This window comes from Lycorma delicatula, chromosome 8, assembly GCF_047948215.1.
Source record: "Lycorma delicatula isolate Av1 chromosome 8, ASM4794821v1, whole genome shotgun sequence".
NCBI classification, from domain to species: domain Eukaryota; kingdom Metazoa; phylum Arthropoda; class Insecta; order Hemiptera; family Fulgoridae; genus Lycorma; species Lycorma delicatula.
Window position 1 is genome coordinate 125,503,408 of NC_134462.1, and position 27,844 is coordinate 125,531,251.

The 27,844-nt window shown below is 29.7% G+C and overlaps 1 protein-coding gene and 1 pseudogene across 1 annotated transcript; one reads left to right on the forward strand and one right to left on the reverse strand.

Moving 5' to 3' along the window:
• The first annotated feature begins 1,959 nt into the window (after positions 1-1,959).
• Positions 1,960-27,844, forward strand: LOC142329526 (uncharacterized). Its single transcript, XM_075374199.1, has 9 exons — positions 1,960-2,015; positions 4,439-4,485; positions 15,402-15,554; positions 16,192-16,327; positions 19,994-20,121; positions 21,014-21,139; positions 24,644-24,808; positions 25,146-25,361; positions 27,723-27,844. Exons 1-9 carry the CDS (start codon positions 1,960-1,962, stop codon positions 27,842-27,844), a joined length of 1,149 nt encoding a protein of 382 aa, XP_075230314.1.
• On the reverse strand, positions 2,615-2,740 carry LOC142329617 (U4 spliceosomal RNA; annotated as a pseudogene).

Here is a 27,844-nt window from a genome sequence, read left to right on the forward strand (position 1 = left end):
CAATAGAAAATTTGGAGTCACAGTAGAAAGTTAGCAAAGAAGTAACAAGAAACTACTACGTCTTAATTTATCTTGTATCACTAGCACAGTATGGTTGTTAAGATATAATAGTAGTAGTAGTAAATTATTACAGTAGATCCTAGATATCGTATCACTAAATAACTGATAAAATAATTAAATAATTGTAAATAAAAAAGGATTAGATGACTAATAGTGGGTCTAAGGAAATGTATTAATGTCATAGTTTACTACTTTCTTCTTTTAAGGTACTAATTCACAGTGAAGTAGTATAATCTTGGACAGAAGAAAGAATTTTTATGGGACTTACCTACATTCTAAATGTTGTTGAATACTTTTCAGAATGGGGGACTGATTTTCCTAGTTCAAATTCATGTTGTTATAATTCTTTTGATTGCATTAACTGGCCTTTGCTAAAAGTAATGGTCTATTTAAAACTAGAAATAAAAATTTTGTTTATATTTAAAACTAATAAAAACAGCTTTTATATATCAGTACCACAGTCTTGATGTATTGAATTAACTGTCTCAGAAAAAAATTACATATTTTCCTGACTAATTTTTATGTAATACTTTCATATCTAGCACAAGACATTTTTTCTTTTTTTAACTAAAAGAATTAAAACTACAATGAAATATTTGACAAGTCACATCAATAGCTAACTGTTAGCAACAATTTTTCATAATAAAACATATTAGAAAATAGTCGCATTAAAAAAAGAAACAAAGAGTTTTTTAAAATGTAAGTTTCAAGAAGTGTTTATTGCCATTATTAGTACGATTGTTTAAAACTACTCAAACATAAATCTACAACAACAAATTCGTAAGTACAATGGTGATTTAATTCATTACAATCTAGATAAACTGTCTTATGCAAATTACACAAAATGACACCAATAAAAAAGAAATTAGAAAGTGTTTATAAAACTTTCACTCTTACATAACACATATATTCATAATAATGGAGGTTAACAAAATAGTTTTTTTAAGAAAAATCTAGTAAAAAATATTATGTATAATACAGTAAAGCACAAACAAATATGTAGAATAGCTGATTCAAAAATGCGGTTGAAAAAATCATTCCATGGGTTATATAAATGAATCTAAAAAATATAATTTGAGAAAGAAGTTTTTCTAGTTTAATTTTTTAATGGGTACTTATCTTTCAGTTTTTAAAATACAGTATGGCAAGAACTAATATTGATACATGTTATTTTAAATTTTACTTATTTATTCAAATAGCAATTTACCAAATAAATTTAATGCTATTTAATTTTATTTAAAGAAATATCTATTAAAGTTTACAATCGATTTGGTGAAAAAAGTAACAGTATGCAAGATGGTTGTTAGCAAGAATGCTTGCAGCACATTTAAACATTTTTGTCAGAAAACATGTAATTTCTATGACTTATGCAAAGCAGTACACACTTTTTTTTGAGGTCTAAATTTAGCCTATTGTAGTATTTTATTAATTTTTAACTTCTGAGGAGTATTGTTTTTGAAGCCATAAAGTCAGTTGACTTGGTTTGATGCTACTATCCATGTGCTCATCATTTGAGCTAATATTTCCACTACAACCTACATACTCAATTAACTGTTTTATACATTCCTTTCATTAACTTCCAGTTCTTATCTTCTCTACGTCCTTGCATTACAAAATAAAATAAACTTGATTATTTCGATGCATGACCCAACCATCCAGTTTACTTACAAGAGTCTAGTGTAAACGTTTCTTCTCTACTCTCCTACATGTCTTAAGCTTTATTTATTTCAAATTTTATCAACCTAGCAAATCTTCAACAATCTCTTGTATGTAGGACTTCTTTTCAAAGGCCTCAATTCTTCTCCTTTTTTCTTTCCTGTTATCCATGTTTCATTGCAGTAATTTATTTATTGTATTACATTCAAAACAAATATTTTAAAATGAAAATATAAGAATAACATGTCTATTGACATAGTGTTTTCTCCATCAAGTTTTCCAGCTATTGCTGGGTCTGGGTATTTGTGTATCAGCAACACAGCACACTACAGCATTCAAATCCATATAAAAGAAACTACCTTTACAAGGACTTAAACCTTAGAATTCTCAACTTAGACAATCAACAGATTTTCTGAAGATAAATTTAACCACTACACTAACCCGGCGGTTTGTATCTAATTACAAATTATAAAGTGAAATCTTGTAAAGATTAATGTTCTTAATCTTTACATTAAAGATTAATGTTCTTTAAAGATTAAAGAATCTTTATTGTTAAAGATTTATTTATCATCTGATAACAGTGTGAACACCCAATATAAATCAAACGTATTGGAATTAAAAACTTTTGCCAAAGTAAGAGCCCATCTGTATGATAAAATAAGTAACAAAAGTTTTCAAAAATAAATAAAAATATTACAGGTATAAGGAAATGAATTATAATAAATTAAAATCTGTTTTTCAAGAGACCAAATATCCTTCTGTAGTAACTTCCTACACCTACTTTTCTGGAAAAGAATTTTATATCTACCTTAGCAAAAGTGAATGTAACGAAAAAGAAAATTAATTTTTTACTTCAGCTTACTAACGATCAGATTAGTAACAGACAAAACAAGTCCGAGAACCACCGCTCTAGGAAATAATATTTGAAGGACCAAACATACATAGCCTGGTAAAAGTTTTCAACTAGCAATAATTGCACCTCAGATGAACTTCACTGGTTATGATATCAGTAGTGCGCAGGAATACATACACATTTTCTGTAGCTGTTAGCGAATCCAACACTGCTTTGGTGCCCGTAAATGGGGTTCTTCCACCTCAAAAAAAAAAAAAACATACATACCTTACACGGGTTACATTTTGGCTGTAAAAATGTAGTAAAAATGTTGCCCTCACATTGTTAGTGAAAATGTGGCAAGGCTGATCACACATTACAAATTTTTTATTAGAAATTTTTAACATATGATGTTAATTAATTGAAAAGGTATCTGTGGAACATTAATTACTCTAAATGTAATTTGCCATTTTACGGTTTAAATTCATTAAATTTATAATGTTGTGATCCATATAAGAAAAAGTTATATGTTTTGCAAGAACTAATTATTAGTTGTGCAACATTTGAAGCAAAATAATGTAATAGAGTAATCGATTACATTTTTGTATTAGTAAGAAAAGAAAGATGTTATTTTATGTAATTTGTTATAATTGTGTTAAAGATTAAATTAAAACAATACCACAAAATGTCAGCAATTATAAGTAAGAATAATATACAAACAAGGGCATTGTACATTTTCACACATGGTAAGTGAAGCGTATCAGCTATATATAAGAAAACATACAGTGTTTATGTTCAGTTTTATTCAACATATACTTCACTACATAGAAACTAAAATTGTAGTTTATAAAAAAAATTCCAGGTAAGGAAAATTGTTTGTATAAAATTAAAACCCAATGCACTTTTAATAATTACAATAACTCTCATAATTATTTGAGCAGGAAGGAAACTTGGAAGCAGTTAAAAGATAATTTTTCCATGAATCACTATGCAGTTGATGAGGGAAAATTAATTTCATTGTAGCTAATTAGATTAGAAAATTATCAGATAATGGTTCATAACCACTTTTGTCAGCTTTTTATTATTAAAAAAAAAAAAATTGATAAAAAACTGTTTTCTATTATCTTTATTGATTTATCTTAAATTTACAGCAAATCAAAATATCTCATTTTATGACATGAACCATACATTTTTGAAAAATAATAAGGATAAAATAACTCACTTTCTAAAAAAATTGTATAAACTATTAAATAATTGAAAATTAGTTTTTATGTCAACCTTTTTTAAAATGTTTAAATACATTCTCTAATGCATGTCACTGAATTTATAAAAAAAATAATTACAATACAAACTGTAAAAATTCTTTGTTAAATATCTTTAAAAATTTAGAGTATATTCTTTTATTTTTTAAATATGAATTTTTAATCTTATAAATTTTATCATTGTAAATAACAATTAAATTATTTTAAAATAATAAAAAAAATATTAACAATTAGCTCTCAAACATTTTTTCATAAGGCTTTCTAATTATCAGCACTTTCTTCAATGGAGTGTCTGCTACCACTGTAATCAGTTAAAAGCTTAGAAACCTTTTTTGTATATAATTTAATAATGGTTTTCTTTTATTTTTTTCTTTGATGTCCTAATTTTGAAAAGTTAGTTCAACTATAAATTTAATATTGTTTCAGTGTACTGATATCTTTACTTTTATTTACTATGAGTAGAATTTGAATGTTGTGGTTAATGTTTTAGTATTTGTGATTCTATGATTTATAAAAATTGATGCTGTTGAGTGTACTGTCAATGTGCAAGATAAATATCCTTTACAGTTGTTAAGCGTATATTATCATATTATATTCCACTTAAAGGTTTCCTAATCTTTTATGATAGGTGCCATTACAACAGTGCTGTCAAAGACTGTACTGAAGAAAGTGCTGGTAATTAATTTAAATAAGTAAAATTTGACAACAGCATGTAAAACAAATAGAAACAACACAAATAGAATGTATTATTTGATTATGTTCTTAAGGGATTTCTTACCAATTTAATACAAGGACACTAACAATAGTATAGCTGAATACACCAGTAAAGAATTTGTTGATGCATAGCTGTAAAATACTGTCGCGTGGTTCGCGGTTCAGTCAGGATATTGAGAGACTGACAGTTTTTTATATTTGTATAATTATAGTTTATAGTTCAGTATTTATGTTAAAAACTATTGAACATAATTATTGTTCATAATAATAATAATTATTAATTATCAAAATTAATAATAATAATAGCAATGGTGATAAATACAATAATGGTAATAGTAATAAGTGACAATAATAAAACAATTAATGAATATTAAGATTAACAAATGAAACCGCTAGTCTTAACCCTTTGTAAAAGGGTTAAGAGGTAATAACAACTTATCTGTAAAACGGTATAATAACTTATCTGTAAATTGTAACACATTTGAATGAAGCCGGTTTTAATATCTACCCGTAAATTAAAGCATTACTAACATTTTGCGTCACAACACAACATGCCTGGACTTTTAATAATGTTAACATCTATTAACTATTAACAATTAATAGTTATCAATTGTTTAATTTTTTTGCTTTTATGCTTTTGTTTAATTTTTTTAATTTCATCTTTATAATTATTTGTACTTATAATTTTGTACACGGTTTGTATAATAGGCTACAGAAATGAACAAATTTTATCCATGAAAAAAATAATTTTATAAAATGTATTTCCTGTACTCTCTCTCTCCTGTAAAAATTTATGCAAGAATATTGAAAAAAAATTTGTACAACATATAGCAAAGAGTTATTATGTAGGATTATTCTTCATATGTTAATCAATTTGCAGTGTACAAAAGCTCTTTAGTACAGTAACTTCAGATCGCTGTTAAAAGGGTTCTCTGTTAGCTCATTTAGTCATCACAATTGCATGAAGTAACAAGTGCAATAAAAATAAGAATAGTTTTACTATTGATAGAAATAATTTCTTGTCTTGATAATTAGTACAAGAGAATTTGATATTAAAAACCTATCATAATCAAGTAATTTTTTTAAAAAAACATCCAATCTTTAGGAAAATAAATTTTATGAAAATTTATATTTATTTTATTTACTCAGTTTTTAATTTTACTGTAACATAAATTTAAACATATATGAACAAAATTACTTTTAATTTTATAGGTCATGACTGCAAACATTGTTTACAGTGTCTTATTAATAACAATGACAACTTCATTCTCATCTCAGGATTATTATTCAAAGAGCAAAATAATTGATGTAAGTTACATAAGTATTTTATTTTTTAATGGAATTTATAAATAGATTCATATTTACTGATTATAATATTACTCACATTTATGGTTCAATTTAAAATAATTAACTCATTTGTGATCTGTGTTCACAAATAAAAAAAATTTTTTTTAATATGTACACTACAATCTGTTGAACTAGTGAACAATAAACAACCTCCCAACAAGTCTTCAGTAAGACTAAGGCCGACCATTCCTGAGACATGTAATTAACTGAACCCCAACCAACAAAGTACACCAGTATCCACTGTCTAGTATTCAAATCCATATAAAAGCAACTAACTTGTGCTAAGATTTGAAACTCAGAACTTTTGACTTTGAAAATCAGCTGTTAAACACTGATTTGCAACAAATTAACAAGTTTATATGTTTGGTGGTGAGTAAAAATATTTTTCGTGTTTGGTTCAGCACAAATGGTATTTTATGAACAGGTATATTGTCACAATATACAAGTACTCGTATACTATGATAACTTATTATTAGAAGATAGAAAAATAATTTAAAAGTGGTACTAGTTTTTTTTGTATTAAATAAGATAATGTATGTATCTTATAAATGTATCTCGTATATATCTGTAACACCCGTTACAGCTTCGCTTGTACAATATGGTTACTTGAGTTTCCTGTCGTGGTTAGGGGATATTTAGCAGGTCAGGACTTGCTTTGCATGCCCTTCTCCGCTACCTAGGGAGCTCTGCCACTTGGACCCGTCTGTGTTCATTAAACGCATGCTTGTGAGAATAATAACGATAAATAGAAATAATTGCTAGTTCAATTTATAAGAATCAGTGTACTGTAATTTCTTCAGAGCAACGGTTTAGTCAGTACAGGACCGAAACTTTGAGCGACCTGATGAATGCAGATTTCAAAATAGTTGCCCTCCATCGAAAAAATATTAGTTATAGCTGGTTACCCGTACTTCTTACGGGTAAAAAGTATTTTGCCTGGTTCTTAGTGTTACCTGACAATCACCGGTAGAAGATGATCATCGCATTTCATTTCTAATTTTTTAAATATTTTTTAAAATGTTTTTTAGCCAAGTAACTGGAGGCAGATGCAGCTGGATATGTTGCACATATCGTAACAGTGGTAATGGATGTGTTGGTTGAGCTGCCGCGCCTTACATCATCCCATCCCTGAAAAAAATCCAAATTAACGCGCGCGTACAGACACACACACAATCATGTTGATATCATTATTTGTTAATATTAGTATAATCTGCCTACATATGGTATCAATTCGACCTTTGACCCCATCATCAGAAAGCTGGAACATTCAAGGGAGACTGCCCCTCCACAATTACTTCCTGTTTTTAGTTAAATTTTCACGCTGAAAGAGTGCATTCATTGCAAAATACGTAGTAAAACACGGGTTTGAGATGACCCCAAAAATTACAACAAAAAACCAATAAATTTTGTCAAGGTGTCAAATTAAATGTTCTAGCTTTCTGATGATGGGGTCAAAGGTCGAATTAATGCTGTATGTGGATAGATTATACTACTATTAATGAGAAATTCAAAAGATAGTCGATTAAAAAAAAAAAAAAAAAACAATATTCATTTTAACTCTTTAAACTTGGAATTAGTTTTTAGATAATGACATGAAGATTACACATCCAAAAAATAATGTTGATATCTTTATTTGTTACCCCTCTTTTTCTGTTACGTCTCTGGAACCATCGTAAAGTATTCAGAGGATGATTTGTATGAATGTAAATGAAGTAAAGTCTTGTACAGTCTCTGGTCAACCATTCCTGAGATGTGCGGTTAATTGAAACTCAACCATCAAAGAACGCTAGTATCCGCGATCGAGTATTCATATCGGTATAAAGTAACTGCCTTTACTAGAATTTGAACTGTAGAACTCTCGACTTCAAAATCAGCTGATTTGCGATGACGAGTTAACCACCAGACCAGCCCGGTGGGCTATTTTTTACTTTTTTTTTTTTTTTTTTTTTTATGTCTTCAGTCATTTGACTGGTTTGATGCAGCTCTCCAAGATTCCCTATCTAGTGCTAGTCGTTTCATTTCAGTATACCCTCTACATCCTACATCCTTAACAATTTGTTTTACATATTCCAAACGTGGCCTGCCTACATAATTTTTTCCTTCTACCTGTCCTTCCAATATTAAAGCGACTATTCCAGGATGCCTTAGTATGTGGCCTATAAGTCTGTCTCTTCTTTTAACTATATTTTTCCAAATGCTTCTTTCTTCATCTATTTGCCGCAATACCTCTTCATTTGTCACTTTATCCACCCATCTGATTTTTAACATTCTCCTATAGCACCGCATTTCAAAAGATTCTAATCTTTTCTTCTCAGATACTCCGATCGTCCAAGTTTCACTTCCATATAAAGCGACACTCCAAACATATACTTTCAAAAATCTTTTCCTGACATTTAAACTAATTTTTGATGTAAACAAATTATATTTCTTACTGAAGGCTCGTTTCGCTTGTGCTATTCGGCATTTTATATCGCTCCTGCTTCGTCCATCTTTAGTAATTCTACTTCCCAAATAACAAAATTCTTCTACCTCCATAATCTTTTCTCCTCCTATTTTCACATTCAGTGTTCCATCTTTGTTATTTCTACTACATTTCATTACTTTTGTTTTGTTCTTGTTTATTTTCATGCGATAGTTATTGCGTAGGACTTCATCTATGCAGTTCATTGTTTCTTCTAAATCCTTTTTACTCTCGGCTAGAATTACTATATCATCAGCAAATCGTAGCATCTTTATCTTTTCACCTTGTACTGTTACTCCGAATCTAAATAAATTTTTTATTTACCTAGAAATAAAAAAATATAGTAACTTTAATGTTACTCCATTTTAACCCTTTAATTTTAGAATTTCAAAAATTCCTTTCTTATTGTGCAGTTTACACCGTAAGAAGAACGTGTGTACAAATTCTTTATCAATTTATCTTCAATAATTTTAGTTAGGCGTTGATTATAAATCATTCACGACATATTGTTTTATACACACGCACGCACGCACGCACGCACGCACACATACACACGCGCGCACACACACACACACACACACACACACACACACACACACACACACACACACACACACACACACACACACACACATACACTACTAGTGTTCCTTCGTTTCAGCTTCGCTGCGATACCAATGACGCTTCACCCGCAATATTTTTTTAATAGCAAACTTATTTATTTATAAATAAAAATTATTTATTCAAGAGTATTGTTTCTAGATTTTTTAAATCCTGATAAGATAGTAAATAACATTTTTTTATTAAAAAATTTAGAAGGAATTTACGACAAACAACGAATTATTGCCCACCGATTAAATAAAGAAAAAAAAGAAAGATAAAGGAACTTTGCCCATTAAAGATAAAGAAATAATGTATTACAAACTCCAACCTTGCATCCCTGTCGCGGCTTCTCCCGCGCTATTTGGTTACTTGCGTTTCCCGTCGCGGTCAGGGGATATTTAGTCAGTCACGGCTCGCTTCGCTCACCCTTCAGCGTTTACCCAAAGGGTTGAAAACATTAGTTACCCTTATTTAAAACCCCTTAAAAATACTGGTTACCCGTACTTTGTATGGGTAAAATGTATACGCCCGGTTCTTAGCATTACCTGGCAAACACCACTAGGAGGTGACTGTACTTCATTTCTCTTTTTTTTAATTACTTTTATTTTATGTTTTTTTAGTGAAGTCACTGAAGGCAGATTCCCAGTCGCGTAGCACATACACTAACTGTGGGTGTGTTGATTGAGGCGCCGCGCCGCACACTACTTAAAAAATCGAAATTAAAAAAAAAACCTAAAATGGTTTTTAAATATTCATCTGAAGAGAATTTACAATCCCTAATCTAGTGAATATCTCATTTATATAGTCGGAAATGTGGAAAATTTGCAATCATTGTTCAAAATTTGTATCATTCTTCACCACTTTCAAGGTCAAAATTCGAAAAATCTTAAATTTGGTTTTCAGATATTTAAATGAAAATTATACACACCAAAAATCAAGTTGTTATTTTCATTTGTTATCGTGAAATTAAATATAGTATATTTAATTGTTACTACATATTAACTCTTTAAACTTTCAAAAAAAATTCTTTCTTAGTGTGCTCTTACACTGTTAAAAACAATATGTATACAAATTTTCATCAATTTATCTTCAGTAGTTTTTGCTGGGCGTTGATGAATCAGTCAGTCAGGACAAGTTGCTTTATAGATACACACAAATATATCACAAGCATTTACAGAAGCATCTATTTTACGTACTAACTCTAGTGAAGGGGTATGGCTGAATGGATTTTGGTTCAGTTAGATATTTTTACATGTCCTTAAAGGTTGGCGAATCTGTGTCGTTCGTGCCCACGTTAGTAACATGCACACTGCGTTGTTGTCTGTAAGTTGTCGCGTTGTAGTATCTTTGATTACGTGTGAGTTATTACATTTTAAAATTAATAGGAAAATCGATGTTGCCGCCGACTGTGAAATACGGGAAGTCATACGTTTTTAAACCATCAAAACGTTAAGCCGACTGAAATTCATAGGGAGTTGGTTGCTGTGTACGGTGATAATGTAATGAATGAAAGAAACATCCGAAAATGGTGTAAAAGGTTTAGAAATAAAAGAATTAATGTGCTCGATGAAGAACGTTCGGGGAGGCCCTCGATAATCACCGAGGACTTGTTGAAACGCGTCGATGATGAAAACAGAAAAGAGCGTCGCTCAACGATTTCCGACCTGGCTCTTTTTTTCCTAATGTTTTAAGAGCTGTTATTGTTCATTACCACAAAGGTTTCAGAAAGATTTATGATCTTGGGTGCCGCACGTCTTACAAAAAAATTCGAATGGGATCTGCTCTGGAATTTTTGATGCGCTGTGCAGAAAAAGGTGATAAGTTCCTTAATTCAATCGGTACCGTGATGAAACATTGATTTCGTATTACACGCCAGACAGAAAACGGCAGTCAAGTGAATGGCATCATTCTCAATCACCAATCAGACCGACAAAGGTCAAGCCACACCCATTTGGATGCAAACTGATGGTGACAGTCTTTTGGGATCGGTTTGGCATACTGCTGATTGTTTGCATACCATGTGGAACGACTATAAATGCAGAAGCCTACTGCAAAACTCTACATAAGTTACGGTGTGCCATTCAAAATCGGCGATGTGGGCGGCTGACCGACGGCGTCGTCCTGCTGCACGATAATGCACGTCCACATGTTGTGTGTCCTACACGTGATTTACTGAGAACATTTGGATGGGAAATTTACAATCACCCAACATATAATCCGGACTTAGCTCCTTGTGATTACCATTTGTTTGGGAAATTGAAAGAAGTTCAATTTTCGATGAGGGTGTATTGAAGCTGGTGTATCGCTACGATAAATGTCTTAATTCATGTGGCGATTATATAGGGAAGTAGTATAAGGTATGTAGTTTAAGAGAAATAAAAAATATTTATAAAGTTTTCAGAATAAACGTTTTTACAATGAAACAATCTTTACTTTACAAATAACCTCTCGTATGTATTTAAACGACCTTAGACTATTTTAAAATTTTGTCGGTACAACTGTTATTGTTGATTTGTTTAGCTTGGTATGCTAATATGTAAATATATTCAATCATTGAAGATGACAATTGAAAATTCTTTTTTTTTGCCACGGAATACTATTTATTCTTTACCATGATTAGTCCATTCTAACAATGGTTTCTGTCTCAATTAAATAATTAAATTTAATATTTCAATTAACTGCACCATAATTGTTATTGAAAATCCTTTATTTAAAAAATTAATAGTTTGGATTATTACTAGCGTAATTAAAACTTTATTAATCTACTTTAACAGCAGTCTAGAACAAGTACGTGTACATGGTGTTTTTATGGCCACAGAAATCAATCACAATTAATAAATGATCAACGAAACAGCAGATGTAAGTATTACTTTTCTTTTAATTACTAATAATCATAAAGAATTATGTTCCACATAAACAAATACCTTAAGAATATCATACTCCTTTTATTGTTCAAATAAGTTAAATAATACGTTGTTTTAAGTATTAACTGGTTGAATTTTAAGACCAGCTTCTACACATTTATATGCATGTTATAATGAATGGTTTAAATATTATTTTTTCAATATTCCTCTTATTTGTAATAATATTTTTTATAAACCATATTGTTTATAACAAGCATTAATTTTATGAACCAACTCTATTGAGGGGGTTTGGTGAAGTTAAATATTTTTGCATGTCACAAAATTATATTAATGGGCAAATTAATTTTTACAGAACCCCCATAGATGTTATTGGGTAGCTCTTTAATTTCTAGAATAAAGACAATTTTGGTCATTGCACACACACACACACACATATATATATATTTCATATATATATATATATATTTCATATATATATATATATATATATATAAGTTTGCTGACACAAAAATCATTTATCAGGAATGTGCTGCTATTACTATGGTAAAATGCTCGTATCAGAGAAGGATCGTGGAGAAGATGGGTACGCTTCGTGCCTGAAAGGGCTTATCTTTTGTTGAAATGTTTATTTATATTTCTGCTCTCTGAAGGATAGGTCCTTTTTTGTCACTCACTCTTAACTTATGCTTCATCCTTCTTTTTTATTTCTGGTTTTGTGGGTGTAAGTCAGATTTTGTTTGGTTGATATTGAAGATGCTGAACCCATGGATAAAAAAAAAAACACGAATTAAAACTATACTGTGTTAATGAAATGTAAACTTACATTTTCCTTACATTTACTTATCCTGTAGTTGCTAAATAATTTATGAACACCTACTAGAAAACATATGAAATACATTAGATTTAATTGACATTAAGTTTGAAGTAGATTTTAAATTGCTTGAATGCATAAATTACACTGATGGACAGAAAAAAAAAATAATGGTTCCATAGTGCGATACCATTTCTGGAATTGGTTTTTTTGGGTATATTACAATTCTGTAAATATAATTTTTCTGTCACCCTTAGTAATAAATAAATTACGCTTAAAAAAAAATTACGTTAGATTAGGGTTAGAGTTAAAATCTGTAAAGTTTATAATTTTGCATGGCCATACCTGTGTTAGAATGATTTCCCTGATGCTATCTTTTATAAATAGTATTCAGGCACATCCCGAATTAAAGCCTAACAGTAATCGGCTTGTATGTTAGTATTCTATTCCCTTTATAACGGATTCCAACATCGAAATATCTTGGTAGAAACGTTCTCCGTGTTCGTCGCTTACGACTCCGAGTTTGCCCGGAAAAAAATCCAGATGTGAGTGGAGGAATTGTATTTTCAAACACATATTAAATATGATAGATTTGCATGAAGTAAGAAGTTGATAAACAATATCATGGCGATTGTCGGATTTTTGTTTACCGAGTAAATGTTTGCAGTCGTCTTTAAACGAAGCCCAAGCTAAACTTTCTACAGTACATTAAATACATCATTTTTGACCAACTCTCTTATTTGAGAACCAAAAAATATTTTTTCTTTTATTTTTCCTTCACTTACATTCGGAAATTTGTTCCTGATATACAAAAATCCGGGACTATCTTTCTTCATGGCTTTTACAAAATTAATCATTGGCCCTAGCTTCATATGGAGAGGGGATAAAAATATTATTTGTATTCAACTAAGGGCTCATAAATATTATTTTCTCATTTGGAGTTAAGTTGTGTGGTTTCTTCCACTCTTTGGAACATATGTTTATCCCTAGCTCGGCTGTCCGATTGGCAAAGAAAGCACACGTACTAATTATATCCTAACTGAATGTCTAACGACATATAGTAACTTTGAAATCACCATATATGTTTTTTAAATTTATTTTTGCAAGACCTTCTTTCATCACATCATATTTCTCTTTCAAATTAATACTATAAGCGATTGGTTTCGAAGGATACTTGTTACCGTTGTGTTGTAGAACCACTTTTAAACTATAATTGGTCGAATCTATGAAAAGGCACCAGTCCTCAAGTTTATGTTATTTTTACAGTTGGTTTAGATTTTTTAGAAATTCCAGACATATTTTTTAAACAAAAGTAACATGGTTACATGATCCTTTGGTTCACGCCTAACCATAGGTACACCAAATGGCAAAGCTTTCCATGTACCTTTCAGCCATCCTGTTAAATAAACAGAACAATTAGCGCATACTATATGAGGAGTCCACGTTTTAACCTGATCATCTATTTTACACTAAGTACAAATGATATCCTTTTTTAATTAAAGGTGTGTAATGTTTTTTCTATTTGATTTTATGGTAATTCACCACATACATAACAAAAGGCATCCACATCATTTACACAATTTTGAGACATTATGACAGTGCACTGTCAATAAATTTAAGTCAGTAATCAGACTGAACAAAATTATTTCATTCCTAAATCCAGTGTTTAATACAAACAACACAGCTGTGTTTTCAGCTACATTTTTTGACCTGCACAGAAATGATTAATCTTGTCCATGAAGGCTCACTCTTCAGTATTAGATATGATGTAATATGTTACTATGATATGATTTAATTTTTTGTCTGGTATTGTTTATTTATCGCTTACAAATTTGGTAAACAAAGTTAAAAAAAAAAAATGAGCTAACAAAGTACAATAAAGAAACTTAAAATTGTAATTATATGTTGGAAAATGAAAAAACCTTTTTAAAAAAAATTTAAAAAGTTTTCAAAAATGGTGGTTGATAGGAAGATTCTGAGTTCATATTCGTTTTCAGCTTCAAAAATAGATTAAAATCATGTATCACATGTTAGAAAACAAAAATTATGTTAATCAGTGTAATTGTTGCGATACTACAATAAAACTTATATTTCAAACACTTAAAAATAAATAAATGAACAATATGGGTACATAGAAAGAAGAAAAATTAAGAATTGTAGTTAAGAAAATAAATAACAGTAAACAAATGATATTGAAATTTTACTGAGAGGAAAACAGTGGGTTTAATGGAAATGTACAAGCATATTATAATTATAGAATAGCAGCACATATAAAATTAAAATTAACAAAACTTGATTACAGGTAAACTCTGTAGAAGGAAATGAATTATTTATTTTAATTGATCTTCAGTTAATTATGAGAATACATCTACTGACAGAATAAGTAATCTTTTTTCTGTCTCCTGAATGATGATGTTATTATGAAACTCTGCAATATAGATTGTTGAAATTTTTTTTCAAGCATTTTTCCTGAAATTACACTAGTTGAGTTTGAAACAAACTTAATTTTTTTGATTTGGAGAAATCATATGTGCTGTTTGGTTTCCTCAAACTGTCATATAATTTAGTATCACTTGAGTAGTTAAGGTGAATCACTTAATAGCAATTTAATGAAAATGAATGCAGCTATTAATAGAATTACAAAGATAAAAATAAACAAAATACACTACACAAACATATCAGCTTCCTGTAATAGTTGCTAGAAGAGTAATAAAAATTATAACTTTAATGAAAATAAAATGTATTATTGCTGGTCATGAATAGAAATTATTTTATAATTTCTTTTTTACAGTTTTATCATTGTTCACTGTAGTACAGTTTCCAAATCAAGATTGTCTTTCTGCTTCTGGAGATAATGGTACATGTTTAGCAGCTTCAGAATGTTTTGCTGCAGGTGGCATTGCTAGTGGGCTTTGTGCTAACAATTTTGGAGTTTGTTGTATCTGTAAGTATTCTTTTTAACCATAAGATATATCATTACACTGTATTAGATATGAAAGATGTACTCAGTATACACTTTTATTCTCACTGATAGAATTGTCTGTCAAGGCAATTGCATCGGTGGCATCCTGATAAAGACCAAACTGATGACTGAGAGACGTAATCAGGTTTGAGTTTCTGGAAGAAGACCTCCAGTAAAGCCCATCATGGCTAGGAATGGATGGGATGGTGTTGCAACCGGAATTGTCACAAGGCGGTGTCTTCCTCTACAGGTCAGGATGAGTTCAAATCACAGCATTAACATTTTTTTAAATTCATATTTATGAGCTATTTAGTTATTAAGTGCAGAAATAATAAAATAAAATCTTTTATTGCAGTTTTTATTGTTTAAAGAAAAAAATACATATTACACACTGCATTATTATATGTCATTATGGTAATAAACAGTCTACAATCAATATAAATTTTTGATATTATCTAATAATACCCATAATTCTCTTGGTTGCCTATACAGTACCACAGCATTTTGTTCAGTTTCACTGTTATATCCATATATATCAATATAAATGGTGTATCATTGGTGGTGTTTTCTTCGGCAACTGGAATTAACAAAATATATGCTTTACTATATTTTTTTACAGTTATGTCAACATGTGGTCTAAGTACAAACAAAAACTGTACTTATTTTGTAAACAGTGATTATCCAAATCCTACTGATAAGACAGGAACATGCCAACTGACTATACACAAGGCTCATGCTGATGTATGTCAATACAGGTAAGTTCTTTTTGTTATTATAATAAAATGGATTTTTTAAATATTATTTTTACCCTTTTTACAATTTTTCAATATAATCCTTTAAAAATTAAGCATTGTTTTTTTTTTATACTGTAACTTGTTTCTTTCTTTAAATTTAAAATGAGTAGCAATTATTTACAAACCTTTTTTTTTCATTCTGCATACTAAAATTCATTTTTTTAAATTTTACTAGTTATTAGTTTGATTAAAATTCATTATTTTTATAAAATATGAATTTTGGTATCAGACAGAATAATGTTACAATATAAAACACTTTTTTCCAACATGGAAGTTTGGCAGATTGAGGGTAATTATAGCAGTTAAGTTTTAACACTACTATTATTTATATCATTCTGTTATTTTTGATTTTTAATAAGTTAGCGTTGTTTTTTTAATGGATATAATTTTCAAGCATCACAAATCTTCAGTGTCTGATATTCCAGTAGTACAAGATACTATTATCTACAGATTTTACCTCTTCTAATACTATCTACTAGTCATCGATACAATTTTACATTCAAATGGTGTGGTAATGGTCACCAAGAATTTAATCTTTAGAATTACTCAGCATGACATAAAAAAATAAATAAGGAGAATAGACAAAAAATACATCTCTCACAAAGAAGAAAAATCAAGGGAGAATAGGCACTTCACCATAAGTGCACATGTGCATATGCAACTGGTGCTACAGTCAAGGTATTAAACTACTGCCAGTTTTACCTCCTGGCCATTAGGTGATATTGCGACCATCACCAACTACTAATTCTAACCATCACTAATTGCGACCATCACTACAAGTTTCTAATTAACAATATTCAGGGTCAGGGTAAAATAGTAAACTGTTTCCTTACAACCTGATGGTTCTGCAATATGACTCAGGGAATAGCACCCTGCATTAAGTTCCTGATGTGAGAATAAATTCAAGTGAGAATAAAATTCTGCATGAGGAGCTCCACGATGAAACAGGGTTCTTAATTGGGCAAAGTTTATTGTTCATGGTAGCATCCCATTCACTTTGGCACTTATCATAAACTTTTAATAAGTTGATTCTTGCATGCAGATCACCAAGATTAAATAATTTTAGGGTGCAATTTGACTAAATACTATATTTGTTAATGGCAAATGAACGTAGCAATCAATCCCACTCAAAAAAAAAAAAAAAAAAATTGATGAACCAAAGGATTTTAAAACAATTATCAAAAGACTAACATGAATAAAAACCAAAATATCTAATATCAAAATAAAAATAAAGCTTTATCATACATTCTGGAGGTTTCCAGATAGTCATTTAAAACTCATTCACTCTGACGTACTCAAACAAACTGACATTCTGACACAAAATAAAAAATTAACAAATATGTATCACATTAACATAAACAAAATACATAGAGAAAGTAACTTAAATATCCTTTTTAAATCTGGATAAAATATGGCTTGAACAACAAACAAAACAATCATTACTCACGAAACCAATTCACCAAAATAACACAGTACCCCTAGAATGTATAAAAAGAACTGCTCCAATTAAAAAATGTCTTGCATTGATCAAACATAATGTAATCAATCCCAGACACACTTAAAAACCCTCCATTTCAGTATGCAGTCAACATTTACTAACCACTTCATAGAGATAAATCACAAATCAACCAACAATGACAAATTTAATATTCCACACATGGACAGAATAGGTATTTTTTGGAGTGTGTCAAGACCTGGTCATATCATGATGTATATGAACATTATGAGATATATAAACACCAAGTGATATACCAGATAGCTTTTTTGTTTTTTTTTATGGGTAAAAAACACTTTGGCGTTATCATCACCTGTTCCCAATGTATGTGTTTTAAAAACTAAATGTTAAAAATTCACAATTATAAATTAATTAAACACAAAACATGTTTAAAAAACAATTAAAATACATATTAAAATGAGAAAAACTGTAGCGTATGCTATGATCCAAATAAAAACACAAAGATATATCGCGCTATATATCTGATTAAGATAATTACATTACCATCTGTTTTACAGAAAATGGCATAAATAGCTAAAACATATTAATTCAAATATTTGAATATAAACTGACGGCCCTAAAATGTACCCTCAATTATATACATAAATGTATTTATATAGGGGCTAAAGAATTGTAAAACATAAGATAACCTTGTTTCATCATTGACTAGAATAGTTTGAATGTTAGCCTCCAGTGCAGTGAGCACAAACTGGTGCATTGTTTGAATCAAAGATATCGACGAGTGAACCTAATATGTCCTACTCGCAAAGGACAAAAATAACCTCTCGACAATTAATTCTACACGAGGAGCTCCACAGTGAAACAGGGTTCTTAATTGGGCAAAGTTTGTTGTTCATAGTAGCTTCCCATTCACTTTGCTACTTATCATGAATCACCCTCTTCAGGAAATTGACAAGATCGTTAGAAGTGATACGATCGGTGAATCCGATTGGTGAATCGGACCAGATAGCAGACACAATTTGAATCCAACTCACGTCTTGACTGCATTTTAAATATGTGTCTGTTTAATTCAAAAAAAATGTGGGTAATAAGAAGAAATTGGTTTGAAACCAGGCTGAAAATAGAAGCGCTAGTCACTGAAACACATCACAAGAATAACTGAAAACATACTTAAGTAGGCTATTAAAAACATTAGATTTATAAAATTTGGTTTGGTTTGTTAAAAAAAATTTCTAGTTTTAAATCATTTTCATTGAATTAATATTGAAAAAAACCATCACAGAATGTATCTTTAAATTTAGTGACACAATTCGTACAGAAAAAAATTAATTAAACAATACTTATTAAATTAGAAATGGTAATACTGAAGCTTTAATAGTCAACAAAACCAAATATTTTTCAATTTTACTTTCCCATCTAGACAGTGCTATAGCTCTAGAAGGAAAAGTATTGTAATCGGTTCAATTTGGACATATCATCAGATCTTGACATTGACATCTAAGGAACACAAAAAACCGGATGGAAATTTTCTATTTTCCAGATAATGTTCATATGTATGTGTGTGTGTGTGTGTGTGTGTGTGTTCGGTGTTGGCCTCTAAATCACCTTATATCTCCAGAACTACAGAACCAATTTTGACCAAACTTTGTCAGATTACTTCTATATATGGTGCATTAATGCCATTAAATTTTCAACTTAAAAGGTCAAGGGATGAGGGTGTAGAGCAAGTTCACCCTCAGTATTTCAAAATTTTGCCTAATTAAAATCATATTTTTCTTAGGCACATTTTTTAACAATAACAATATATGCAAAATCACAGCCCTACCCTAAAAAATGCATTAAACTACTGCTACGTTGTGATTTCACAGGTGAGTGGTGAATTAAATAAATTAATAATATTTAAGGTGTAAAACAGAGTAAATTTTTGGTTTGGAGAGTATTGATTTTGAATATTAAATAATGTTATATATAAATATAACTTCATTAAAACATTACCTAGATGAAGAATATCTTTAGAATTAACTTTAAGAATAATAACTTCCATACATCATTCTTTACTGACTAGCAATGGATTTCTTGTTTTTTTGTTAACTTATGTAACAAACAGTATTAAAACTACCATAGATATCTATCTAAAATACTTCATTAAGAGTTTTCTGTTTTTATTTTAGGCTTGATTTTGTACAGTTTACTACAATGGGACCAGAACCAGTTCATCATACTTGTAGTAACGATCAATTCATAATTTCTGGAGGCACCCCGATAAATCCTATATGTGGAGAAAATAGTGGTAATCATAGTAAGTGATTAAATTAGTCTCCTTCTACTCTTTATCCTTTTGATTTTTATGACACTCTTTTAAAAAAAAAAATTATATTTCCATTTACACAAAATGACAGCTGTATTTCTCAATTCTATTTATTAGTACGCACACAGAAATTCAACACTGAATTTATGAAGCAGTATAGCTGTCATTGATTCCAGGATACAAACATGTAAACATACAAATTATTGTCAGATTAAACTCTTCCCATAGTCGGGAAATAGATTGCCGGTTTTAGATTGCTATCTCCTCCTTAGTTAACTTAGAAACTACAAATGCTTTCTCTCGAGCAACCTACAAAGGAGTTAACAGCAACACCAGAAAGAATCGCTGTGTTTTAATGTTGCAATAAAGTTTTAGAGTAATGATTGCTTTAAATCTTAGATAAAACTAATAATAGTCAATTAACTGCATCAATAAACAAACAATCAAAGAAAATATACTGAATTACAAAAATATTTTCTAATTATATGAAAAGAAACATAATAGATACAAAATTTATAACTAATAAATTCAGAAGTTATGGGTTTAAAGAATCCAAATAATTAGGTATATATAAAAAAACAAAGATTTGGATGGAATTTAATATATCTGTAATTGCTAAAAAGCACATTATCAATAACAACAAGATATTTAACTGAGAAGTTTAAAATCTTATGTGGACAAGTTATAGAGTGTTTGAAGTATGTCAAAGTTTATATTATTATTATTATAAGATAACATGTGCAATAAAATCTAAAAAATATAAAAACCATGCAATAACAGTAGAAATGTTATAATTAATCTCATGATACTAAGAGAAATTATTAAGAACTTATCTACAATTATATCTTACAAAACAATAACTTTATCACTTTTATCTTTTCAGTGTACATCGATGCAGGAGTCGGCACAACTACTCCTGTAACAATTACATTTATAACTGCTGGAGGCTCATTTCCAAGAAAATGGAAAGTAAGAATTTGTCAAATACCTTGTAGCTCCAATTATAGAGGTAAACAAATTATAAAAATGAAAATTTAATTATTATAGTGTATTTTTTTTAAATACCATCAGTTGTGGAATAAAAATCATTTTGGTATTTGTAAAATAATTCATACAACTTTAATTGTGACAGTGATATTAATGAAATTAGTGTGAATTTTTTTATGCAGTAACCTCTCTGGTGATTTTGTAATAAACACATCTATTTATTCACTGAAGTAATGATACACTGATGTACAGCTAAAATTTTACTTTCCCATCTAGATAACGCTACAGTTCTAGAAGAGAAAGTCACTTCATACTTAATCATCCAAAAAAAAAGCTGACAACACAGTTGTAGGACTTTCCCATCATGCAGCTATTTATAAACAAAATATGATTAATATATTAACGACATTGAAAAATGTCGTGAACCGATTGTAATCGGTTCAATTTGAGCATATGCGGTTTTCACCAGATCTTGACATTTTGACACCTAAGGAACCCAAAAAACCGGATGGAAATTTTCCGGATGTTAATGTTAATATATAAGTGTGTGTGTTTGGTGTTGGCCACTAAATCACCTTATACCTCCAGAACTGTTCGACTGATTTTGTCCAGATTTCTTCTATATATGGGGCATTGATGGCATTAAATTTTCAACTTAAAAGGTCAAGGGGTGAGGCTGTAGAGCAAAGTCACACTCAGTATCTTGAGATTTTGCCTAATAAAGGTCCTATTTTTCTTAGAAATTAAAAAATAACAATATTTGCAAAACAAAATTTGCAAAATATCACTCCCACCCCAAAGAATGCTCTAAACTTTGAAGCTTTACTGTGATCACTGTGATGATTGTTTTTCATTGCGGTTTCTTCTATTGTTGTTCAATTAAGCATATAAATCTTTACTTAATTGGGAGCCGCAAACCCCACCAAACGGCCAAACCTGACCAAAAGTCATACATTTTTCTTCTTTCCCTTTTTATTATAATTAAGACTGCTTTAAAAACAAAAGTCAATTTTTTTAAAACATTTTTCTTCTTTCTCATTTTTACTGTAATCAAGACTGCTTTAAAAAAGATTTTTTTATAAAATTGAACTTTGACTCTCACTTTAGGGTTTGTGCAAAAAGTAATGTAAGGTATCAATTACCTTACGTTAGTCATGTGACACAGTCATGTGAGGTATCAATTTTTACATTTTCAAGGGCGCTGAAAACGATTTTAATATTTAAAGTTGTTGAAATAGAAGCTTTTTTTTAATAATACCAGTTTGAAATTTACAATTTTAACCTCAAACCATCGTTATTAATCTTGTAATTATAACATGGGATTTTTTCAATGTCGTTAATATATTAATCATATTTTGTTTATAAATAGCTGCATGATGGGAAAGTCCTACAACTGTGTTGTCACCTTTTTTTTTGGATGATTAAGTATGAATCTTGGAAAATGTGATGAATCCAAGCCTAACTAGGATTTAAACCCAGAACCTTCTTAATGAAATGGAGATGTTACTATTCTCCTCCAAAGTTTATCATGAGACAGTAACTAATCTGATTGATATGTAATAATATATTTATTTTTTGTCAAGAATGTATAGGTAAATAATTCCATTGACAAAAAAAAGGAATCGCTCAACATTTGCTTTCACGGATGAAGTAAAACTATTAAACCTTAATCAGAGCAGCATCACAAAATACTACAGTTAACTGCAAAATAAAAAATATGAGTGGTTAAACTTTTATATTTATAGCTCAAAAATGGTTATCACTCATTTAGATGAAACTCTTTATTTTCATTACTTTCCAGCTTCATAAATCACAAAAATGTATATAAATTTTATTTTCATTTCTAAACAAAGTAGCAACTGGGCGTAATAAAATTTCTGTACTTATGTGTATTCAAAAAAAAAACTTTTATTAAATGTGATTTAAAAATTAGTTAAGTTATATCTGATACTTTCATTATTCTTCATTACTACCTTTGCTAATCATTAAGCTAGGTTTGTACAAATTTGATATATTTTTGTCCATGATGGTTGGTAATGAAAATTGTTTAAAATTATTAACTGTCAAAGTTATATCTATGATATTAACACTTGATAACGATTTTAATATTCTGTTGAAACATAAAAATCTTAACACATTTGAACATTATCCAGTTTATAAATACACAACAAAAACATAATAGATGAACAGATACAATTAAAATCCTTCTCATTTTTTGACAATATTCTAATAAAATACCTGTGCCAAATTGAAAATATCACCAACAACAACATCAGCTAATGCTAGGGTGAGAAAAAGTCACTGAATAAAGTCGCATAAGTGGCTGAAATTATTCTGATGTAATTAAAAGCAATTTATTTATAAACTCTGGTTAATTTTTTTGTTTCAAAAATTTAGTGTTAAATATAACATTACTAAATTGAAGAAAAGTGGTCTCATGAATATCATTGCCATCCTTCATGGTGGAATGTTAGTGTTATCAGCTTTTTATTTAGTAGGTACTAGATTCAAATTCCATTTGTATAATTGCATATTCCATTTATATAAACACGAAGCGTGTTTTTGTAATTTTAAAGTAAGGTTCGTATTGAAATAAAAACAAAAACTGAAAAATATGAACAAACTTTATTATTTACGCATTAAAAAATACATTTATTTATTACTTTTCTACATAGCTGACTTCTATTCAACACATTTTTCAGATTGCCTCTCTAGCTTCTTCAATTACTTCTCGTGCCAGGAACGTGAAATGTGCCAATGTGTACCTCACTAGGTGTTTTTGCCACCACACCATGGGATGAGGAGAGTTTCTAGTGGGTCACCGCCTTATGTGGAAAACTCCAAACACCCAATGAAATTGGCTGCTGGGCGTCTGGCAGCAAATTTTCCCTCTCCTAACATAAAACAAAAAAAAGGTCTTTTTATGCAGGGCATTGATTTGAATTTTATTTAATGTGGCAAGCCATAATGTCAATATTCCAGTCTCTACTGTTTTTTCTTCTTTGTTGTAATTATGCACCGAAGTCTTGTCTTCTCTTCCAATATAAAAAAGGAAATCATCTCTCTTGTCATAATAATGTTTCAGAAGTTGTTCATAACATTTCTTTCAGTGTTCTTTTCTGAGTTTACATGGCACCAGCGTGAACAGATTGTATGATAGCCTAGATGTGCAATAACTTGTTCTACTCATTCTTTTGATGTGCTTATCAGGGTGGCAATGAGTTGTGAGAACAAATTTTGTTCTCCTGTTATGTTCTAGTGTGCATTACATTTCATTCACCTCTTGTATAAATTGCAACAATTTTTTTTGGAAAATGTTTAATTCACTGATTAAATGCCACAAATACATAAAAAGAGAAGATCCATGAACACATCTTCTGATGTATAGTAAACATGTAATAATAAAAGATGTTTTATTAACTCTTTCCTTATTACTAATTGGGGAAAGCTGACTTCTAGCCCATCAGGTATTTTAATTTATGTGTGTAATTAATTTAATATTGTATTCTGTTTGCATTGGTTACAGCTGATGATGGTTGTTTGCAATATTTTACTGGTATAACTGGTCAAATAAAGTCATTTAATTATGATCCAATGTCAGGGCTCCAGTTATCTAATCAGGATTATTCAATATGTATACGTTCAGAGAGAAATTTCTGTAGTATACAATATAATGCATGTGCTGATAATGGTAAGATTTTTTGCAAACTAACTAAATGTAAACTTAGTGTTTTATAATAAAACTTCATGTTGAAATATTACTCATGAATTTGCTTTAAATTCATTTATAAATTAAATTTACAAAAGGAGGTTTTCAATTCAACCCATGTGTTTTTTTTCTTTGTTTTTTTTCTTGATTTTTTAAAGGGAGAGTAAAAAGATTTTGGTGTAAGTTTTACATATAATGTAGAAGGAATATATTTAAATGAAAAATTACTTTGCCTATAGAAACAGTTAAAAAATATTTTTCAATTTTATAGAATGTAATAATTTTACTAAAACTAATTATTGGTATTTAAATGCTGCAGGTAATAACCGTTCACAGTCATTCACTTTAACTGGTAATACGTCAGGTCAGAATGAAGTCGCAGGATCAGTAAGCATGGGCTGTATGGCAGACTGGCTTGCTATACCTTGTTTAACAAACAATGATAGAACAGCTGCTGCTAATGGAATGTGCTTCGATCGTATTTGTGGTGGTACTTTGACTACAGACTCATCTACAACTCAATCACCTGTTTTAAGTAAGCTAATCTTATCTAAATTATAAAAATATTTTTTTACGTTTTTCAATAAATGAAAGGCAAATAAGGGAAAGTGGCCTTACACCAGAAGACACCACAGACAAGATAAAATTAAATGAAAGAATTAAGGACAAAAACACTCGCTTCACACTCACAAGAAACTCATGACATGAACATTTTCAACATCAGGGCAAGATTGGAATATATGAAAAAATACTGGGAAGGCCACAAGACCTGAATAGTCCCTTTGAAGAGAGTTGGATAATGGACTGACTAAAGTGATCCTATGCAGTCATAAAAGATAAATAAAATAAAAAAAATTAAGGCAAACAAATGTATGTACAATGAAATAAGGACACATACATCGTGTGTATATATTTTATACTTTTAATAAAACATTAAATAATAACTTAAGAATCCAAATACACCAAAATTTTTGTCAGATTGATCCTATGGCCTGATTTTTTTCTACTGCAGCCTCAAACATCCATTAGAAATGATTTAGAGGAAGACGAAGTGAATGAAATGATACATGCAAAAAAAAATTTTAATTGTTTTTGGGATAAGAAACTTATACCGTCTGAATAAGAAGCCAGCTATTGATTGCTACATCAATTGACCAAATTTATTTGATGAAAAGTTAAACATCTGAGAAAGTTTTTCTAGGAGGAAACTAATGGTGTAATATCAGAGGATATTACAAACAAAAAAAATCACTGCACAAGGGGTTCATGGAACAACTAAGAATTAATCCAGTGTACACAATAAAAAGCTTGATAAACTTCAAATAAAAAAATTCCTGAAGTGTAGATAAGAAAAAGGCTTCCCGAAGGAAAGAAATGAAGCTTCTTTTCTTTAATGAAAGGAAATAATTGATTATGACCAAGACAAGGAAGAAAAATCACAAGAGAAATCCCCCAGCTCAGCACAATCGGGTATAGAAAGATAAAAATTTTACGAAGTTGATGAAGTGGAAGAAAAAAAATCTTTAAAAAATCTGCAATGGAGGCAAAAATGATTAAAAAAAGTGCTCTTGCCTCAGTTGTAGTAAACATTAAACAAAGCATATTCAGAACGTAAACTAGAGCATTTGTAAACAGAAGAAATATTTAAAGTTTTTCTTTATTTTTAGTTAAAAAGTCCTGGACAAGTATCAATAGATTATTGTATATTATCAAATCCCACTCTAATCAGATATTAAAAAGCAACTGACCAAGTAAAGATTAGTGATCAGTAATTCATTCTTGAATCATTAGAACTCATAATTGTCCTGATAATAATTAAGGCAATAGCCATTATTATGGGTTGGTAAGTATTTATATTTAATATTCAGACATTGATAGTAGAGAGTTTTTTTTATGGAAAGAAAGACTAAATTATGTTACAAGACAGGGAATTATTTCTTTGCCAAACTGTTTAGTTGTATTAAGCAATCTGGGATTGTGTTCACAGAAGATTATTCTTAAAAATAAATCTACGATAATATCTGATGAAAAGAGTAGGATAGGTACTTCTAATTACTTAAAAAATTTACCACGTCTCCCTCAAAGTCTGTAATTTAAATATTCTTCCAGATTCAGCTGAATTTCCACAAGATATTATCCCATAGGAGAATATAGAGTGAAGTTATTAGTAGTATATCATATGGAGCTTGAATAAGCTGCACCTATGTTGAAAGTTACAACCAACAGCAAGCTAACTGAAAAGGTCTTTCTTGTTACAAAATAACATGTTATACCAGAGATGAATTAATGGTCAAACTCAGAACTTTAAATGAATTAGAAGGTGTTGTTACAGGATTAAGTTTTTAATTTAGAGGTATTATTATGGATGACATAGAACACTTATTTATGAAGAAATTCATAATTACAGTTTTATTTAAATTAAATTAATTTTATTATGATGTATAAAGCTATTAATTATATTGTAAATCAGTAGTTGACTGTAATTCTTCCAGAAATTTATCAGAAGCAATCATTGAGATGATAAAAGCAAATAAGGCAATCTGATGTTCATGTTAAGATAAGTATGTCAGGTAAATTAATTAATAAAGTTATCAGTCAGCTGATAAGCTGAACAGTGCCAGCTAATTACATGATAAAGTTATATACTTCCAGCAAGTACAACTTGCAACAAATCAGTAAATACTTTTTCAAGTGGAAAAATAACTATCGTATGTACTTGTTGGAGGTAGGTTATTAAGGTTTTCTGAAACTATAATAGAGTCTATTAAATAACTACATTTCATCTTTCTACCATCAGTTGTTTTGTAAAATCTATTTTTAAATAAAAAATATATCTACAAACAATACATGATGTAAAATAATTTTTATTTTATTTTACTGTTATTTTTTGTTAAAGGTGCAGTGAGACCATTTCGACTGTATTTCCATACAAACAATGTAGAAGCACCAAATGATATGGGAAATAAAGGATTCTGTCTTGACTACATTCAACAGCCATGTACCAACACTGCTTACTAG